The sequence below is a fragment of the Solanum verrucosum genome, unplaced genomic scaffold, assembly GCF_900185275.1.
Source record: "Solanum verrucosum unplaced genomic scaffold, falcon-dt-bn FXZP01000171.1, whole genome shotgun sequence".
NCBI classification, from domain to species: domain Eukaryota; kingdom Viridiplantae; phylum Streptophyta; class Magnoliopsida; order Solanales; family Solanaceae; genus Solanum; species Solanum verrucosum.
In genome coordinates, this window is record NW_026020397.1 from 107,581 (window position 1) to 113,762 (window position 6,182).

The 6,182-nt window shown below is 40.0% G+C and overlaps 1 protein-coding gene across 1 annotated transcript; it reads right to left on the reverse strand.

Moving 5' to 3' along the window:
• Window positions 1-1,049: 1,049 nt before the first annotated feature.
• LOC125839386 (uncharacterized) lies at window positions 1,050-2,593 on the reverse strand. Its single transcript, XM_049518368.1, has 4 exons — window positions 2,484-2,593; window positions 2,074-2,253; window positions 1,665-1,800; window positions 1,050-1,622 (listed from the first exon to the last, which is right to left on the reverse strand). Exons 1-4 carry the CDS (start codon window positions 2,591-2,593, stop codon window positions 1,050-1,052), a joined length of 999 nt encoding a protein of 332 aa, XP_049374325.1.
• Window positions 2,594-6,182: the final 3,589 nt, after the last annotated feature.

Consider the following 6,182-nt stretch of genomic DNA (forward strand, 5'->3'; position numbering starts at 1 on the left):
CGCAAAAATAGATAACATGCAACAATGAAATGTTGCTAGGGCATTACATAGCCTGAATGACATCCTTTTGAATGCAAATGTTCCATAAGGGCAAGTAAAAGTGGTTTTCTCTTGGTCTTCTGGCGCAATAGATATTTGATTTTAACCGGAGTACCCATCCAAAAAACAATACCACCCTCTTTCTGATAACCAGTCAAGAATCTAGTCCATAAAAGGCATTGGAAAATGGTCTTTCTCGGTCCATGAGTTACGCTTTCGATAGTCCATGCATACTCTCCACCCAGTCACTGGCCTAGTCGGCACAAGTTCTCCTTTTGCATTTAGGACTACGGTTGTACCTCTCTTTTTAGATACACATTGCACCAGACTTACCCACTTACTATCTGCAATAGGGTAGATTACTCCCGCATCTACCCACTTAATGATCTCCTTTATCACCACCTCTTGCATTGGAGGGTTCAATCTCTGTTGATGCTCCACACTCTGTTTACATTCACTGTCGATCCGAATCTTGTGAGTACAGATGCCACGAGGAATTCCTACTATATCAGTTATTGTCCATCCAATAGCTTTTATATGCTTCCGTAGTACCTCAATGAGGAATTTCACTTACCTTTTAAGAAAATCGGCTGCGATAAACATTGGTAACATATTATTGGCTCCTAAGAAGGCATATTTGATATGAGAGGGTAGGGCTTTTAACTCTAGATTCGGTGGTCTTCTGTTGATGGCTTTGCAGGAGGACTTGCTCTGTTCGTCAGGTCGATATCCAACTTGATTGGATTCCTTGAATATACTCCTAACCCTGATAAGGAGCTACCACTTTCTCATAGCCTTAACTTCGAATTCATTATAATTGGCAAGTACAAATTCAAGAGGTTCATTGTTGCGCATTAAATGGCTCACACTTGCCATTGCCTCATCTATTACATCCTCAGTAGACACCACATGAATATTACTTGGTGATCTCAGTAAACAAATGGGGATCTCAGCATCGATCTCACAATCAAGAATCACAAAATTAGCCAGAAAGATAAACCGATCTACTTTTACCAATATGTCATAGAGTATCCCATTGGGTGCTGGATTGATCGATCAGCCATAAGGAGTCTCATTGTGGTTGCCTTTGGTTCACCCAAACCAAGTTGCTTGTATATTGCATAAGGCATCAAGTTAATGCTTTCTCCTAAATCGCACAAAGCTTTAGTGAGTTGGAGCTTGCCAATTGTGCACAGGATTGTGAATTTCCCAGGGTCTGCTTTCTTTGTAATTGACTCATTTGTCATAATTGCACTGCAACTATGGGGCACCTCAATTGTTTCATAGTCCAAGCACCTTTTCTTTGTAACCAACTCTTTCATGAATTTGGCGTATCCCAGCATTTCCGACAATGCTTCCACCAGAGGAAGATCAATTGATAGGTTCTTGAATACTGACAAAAAATTTTTGAACTTCTCATCTTCCTTCTTCGATTTCAAACGTTGAGGAAATGGTGGAGGAATTTTGGGTAAAGGGTGCATGACTTTTGGAACTTGAACATGTTGCTCTGCATCCTCTTGTGGTTCTTTGGCAAGGTTTTGTGGAATAGACAATTCTTGTTCCTCAATACCTTGGCTCTCTTCCTGCACTCGAAGGTGCTCATCCTACATCACATTCCCTTTTGCCATCTTTCCAATTCGGGAAACTACAAGCAGCCTTCTTTCATTATCTTTCATCAGTGTCCTGGATGTTAATTGAGCTGATAATAGACGCAATTGACCTTCTGGTGTTTTGATTGCATCAGCATGAGAATTCAGTTTACTGTTTAATGAACAAAAGTCATTTCTCATCCCTTTTAGCAAGTCATCGGAGCCCTCAACTTTATCAAGTATGTGTGACAATAAATCATTTAACCCAGGACTACTTGCACTCCCTTTTGATTTGGGGCTTTCACTCAATTGAGTATGGTCTTCCTCATTGTCATGTTGTTCAGCCCAATGGTGGCAATATCACCTTGGTTCTTCACTTCTATAATGATTCAAACCTTGATTTCCACCCCGTTATTCATAGCGTGGGTGGAAACCCTCCTTATACCTTGTGGAGTTCCAACCTTGGTTCTCCCCCGGTCTTAAGTAGCCAAAAGAAGAACCCTCCTCAATTCGAAATACTCCATATGTCCCCTTCATGTGCTTTTGTATCACTTTTATTTGGGAAAACATCTTTTTGATGTTTTCGTCCATCTCTCTTTCTTTATCGAGTTGTTCTTGCGTTAATCTGAAGCATAGTGAGAAAACTTGGTCATCTTTTGTGTACCATGCTTGATTTACTCTAGTCATGCAATCTAGGAGGAATGAGGCTACTTCAAATGATTGTACCATTATTCCTCCTGCACCAATTGATCAACGGTTCCTTTATTAACCGAGTCCAAACTACGATAAAAGTATTGGAGTAACAATTCACATGGTAGTCCATAAGTTGGGCACTTACACAAAAATCTCTTGAACCTTTTCCGTGATTCGTGAATTGGCTCACCCTCCTGTTGCTTGAAATTCTTAATGTCATCTCTCAGTTTCATTATTCTTGAAGGAGCAAAGAATCTTTCGTGAAAGGCCATAACCAGCTCCTACCATGATTTGATGGATTTGTTTGGAAGCTCAACCAACCATTTAGTAGCTCCCCCCCGGTCAATGATTATGGAAATAAGCGAAACCGTATGGATTCTTCAGATAGATTCTTGAACGATAAAGGGGTGCACACTTCCACAAAGCTTCGTATATGTTCGTATGGATCTTCATGCTCTAACCCTCCAAATAAACCTCTTGAATGTATGAGTTGGAGTGTTGCGCTAGTAACTTCGAACATTCCGTTTCCGTCGGCTTGTGGCACGCAAATTGCACCCATCTCGCCCACATGGGCAGGGTTATAAGCACTATTAACATCATCGATGTCATCTCGATAAAAAGCACCCCCCGCTGGGTGACCTGCTTGGCAGCTATTCTCCCCGTTTGCTGTTATATGTCCTGTTGTGACACACAAATACTCAAAACAAAACTGAAGATTAAGTGAGTAAACAACAACTAAGAAGAACAAAAATTCTACTAATCTAAAAATTCTCAAATAACACCACTCCCCAGCAGCGACGTCATTTTGATATTTGCGTAATCAAGACACAACTTCCGATTCAAGTGTCTACGATCGTACAATAGTTTAGTAACCCAACCAAGGGTTGAGATCGTCCCAAGAGAGTGGTTTTGAGAATTAATAGAAAAATAGAATTTAGTTCTAACTAGTCGTAGCTAAAGACATTAACGATTACAAACATTGTAAATTAAAGGGGGACACAAGAGTGTCAATTAACAATGGGGGGGGGGGGGGTTGTCACAAGTAAGGCAAAAATTACTAAATAACAAGGGTTTCTAACTAATGAGAGGGGATCATTGGGATGTGACGAAATACGGGTTAAGCTAGATTATTGGGTACATACTTTCAATAGATAATTCATAGAGTAATTGTGACTAGGCTAGACTTTAAGGGGAATAAGCTCTCTCTGAAGCAACTTACCACGTTTCAAATGCTTTCCTCTCGGGCACCCACTTGCCGCATGAAGACCAGCTTACGCCTTAACCCACTCACTCTCGAGAACTAAGTGTGTGGACATGGGACTAGGGTTCACTCTCTCTAGCTGAACCTCCTGTCAACCCACTCACACTGGCCATCAATCTAGTGGTCTTAGTATTACGACCTCTCTCTCAAGCAAGCCAAAAACACATCAATAAACATGTATTTGCACCTACAAATTCATTAAATTCATCCACAACTACCAAACGAAATCACAATTAAACTACGATTAAACTATCAGCGAGCAAGACCAAATAATTATCTTAACCCATATTCTCTAAATCACACCCCCAAGAATTAGAGTTTTTAGCGACACATCAAGAGATAGAAATTTATGCCTAAATGATCTTGCATTCAAATGGGTATGAAGATTTAAGTTTTGTTACAGGCCAAGAATGAAGAATCCAAGTGACCAAGTCCAAATCTTTGGAGATGAAACCCTCTTTTTGTTCAAGTCTTCAAATCTCTCTCAAACTTAGAGCAAAAATACTAAAAAGTACTATTCTATATGAAAATTATAATAATTGTTCGACTTTAAGTGAAAATTATAATAATTGCTCCACACTTAAAACTACAACTCTAACTAGTATTTATAGTTTTCACAGATTTTTGCTGCAGTGGATCATTCGACGTCGTTAGTCGGAATCACCGATCAAGTCAGTGATTGACCCTTTGGTGTAGTTCATCGCCGTCTTGCACCAGCCCTCAACATCGCCGTGCTCTATGTCATTGGGCGACATGGTACTGCTTCGTAGAACTTCTCGACGATGCGTCGACTGCTCCCTTTTTTCGCCGACTTGATCCTTTCCTTCAGGGCTTAGCGCACTGGAACAAAAGGATAACTAAGACCCTTCGGCGACTCACCAAGTGGACTCGGCGATCCTCAGGCCTTCATTTTTTCGTTCTTTTCAGCCCTTTCATTACTTTTTTCAATGTAGTGTCTATGCTTTCCTTAAAACATCAAAGACCTGAAACTTAAGGGTTTTCATCACATAATGAGAAAAAATAAACATTAAGGACACAATTTCTATTAAAATATAACCCTAAATGAGTCCAATTTGTTGACTCATCAGTTGATAAGTGGCCAACTCCGCCTTTTCCACCGGCGTCACTCCCATGATCATCAACACCTTATAAACCTCATCGATAAACTCTTGAGGATCTTCCTTAACCTTAGAACCATAAAACTCAGGAGGATTCATCCTAGTGAAGTCCCTTAATCTAGATACCGATGTACCCATTTTTTGCTTCACGGTAACCGTAACCTCCCTATTGGCTTGGGCTGTCACGACTTTAGCCAGCACTTGAAAAGCAGCCCTAAACTCCGCATTAGTCACTCGCTCGGCCAAAGGATTGACCGGAACTTGAGGAGCTCTAAAAGGAGATTCTTGTTCCGCATTCTCCTTTACATTCCTTCTAGCATAAGCTCTTTAAGTAGCCATCTCATGTAGAGTATCAGATAAGGATTAGGAGAGAGACCTTATACAGTTAAACTTTATGATATGACTTTAGAGTAATTAAGAAGTGGAGTTACCTCATCATCTTTTAGCCTCTTATTCATAAATGTGGCGCGCTTTACACTCATGAACAAGACTCTACTCGACGTGGCTTATGAGACATCCTAGGATCATTCTAAACTATGTGCTCTAAATATCAAGTTTGTCATGACCCAAGGGTACCCCCTAGATGTAACATAGCGGATAGGACCCCAAGAGGCCCCATACAAGCCACTTAGCATTCATAACATAAGAAATAGAACAGAGGAGGTAAAGACAACAGTTCAAGTCCAAAGTTTTTATAAGAGTAAAGAGGAAGTCTAAACACTTTGTCTCATTAGCCATCTAGTACAATAGAATGAAATTGGGCCTAGCCCATAAATCATGTACAACTCTGGAAATATGAAAGAAAACTGAAACAATAAAATCCTTCCTCGAAACACGAAGACTCACCAAAGCTTGGAAACCTTGTAATCAGCCACTAGCCACGAATATGAGAAACCTGATTGTCGGGCCCTACATTTTTGGAAATGTAGGCAAGAGTATGTGTTAGTACAAAACAATGTACCAAGTATGATAGTTATGCATAAAACATTTAAATCATGCTAAAAAGATATTTCATGACATCAATTGACTAAGCTAAAACACGATATAAAAGGGGTTAAAAAACATAAGTCATAAAACATGGTCAATGCAAGCTAACATCTTTAAAGCCTTTGAACACAAATGTGATACTTCTTGAAATAACCTTAGTTCATTATTATTGTTGGAATTAGCCTTAACTGACATAGAGACCATGTGAGCTATAACATGATCCACCGGCGTCTCCCACACTGAAAAAAGTTGTCCTACTTGCCAAGGTAAGGACCATGAACTTCAAGTTTAGGTGGATCCACTAGCTAATGTCTATCTAGACAATCACTCTATGGAGGTACATAGGTAAGGGATAAAGAGATTGCTTCTAAAAACCCGCCTCTACTAACGGGAGAGATTTCATCTCAATATCCTCTTGGTGCTAAGCATAAATCCCACGGAATAGTCATTTCTTACTTGTTCTTATTATCAATGGAAGGGCACATCATCTTTCCA

What these genes read in the sequence shown, in the direction of transcription:
- LOC125839386 (XM_049518368.1), bottom strand. Translation starts at nt 2,593, where the DNA reads ATGGCCTTTCACGAAAGATTCTTTGCTCCTTCAAGAATAATGAAACTG. An exon ending in CAAGGTTGGAACTCCACAAG is followed by an intron (nt 1,801 to 2,073) that starts GTATAAGGAGGG and finishes TTCATTAAACAG; the next exon opens with TAAACTGAATTCTCATGCTG. An exon ending in TTTCCCGAATTGGAAAGATG is followed by an intron (nt 1,623 to 1,664) that starts GCAAAAGGGAAT and finishes CTTCGAGTGCAG; the next exon opens with GAAGAGAGCCAAGGTATTGA.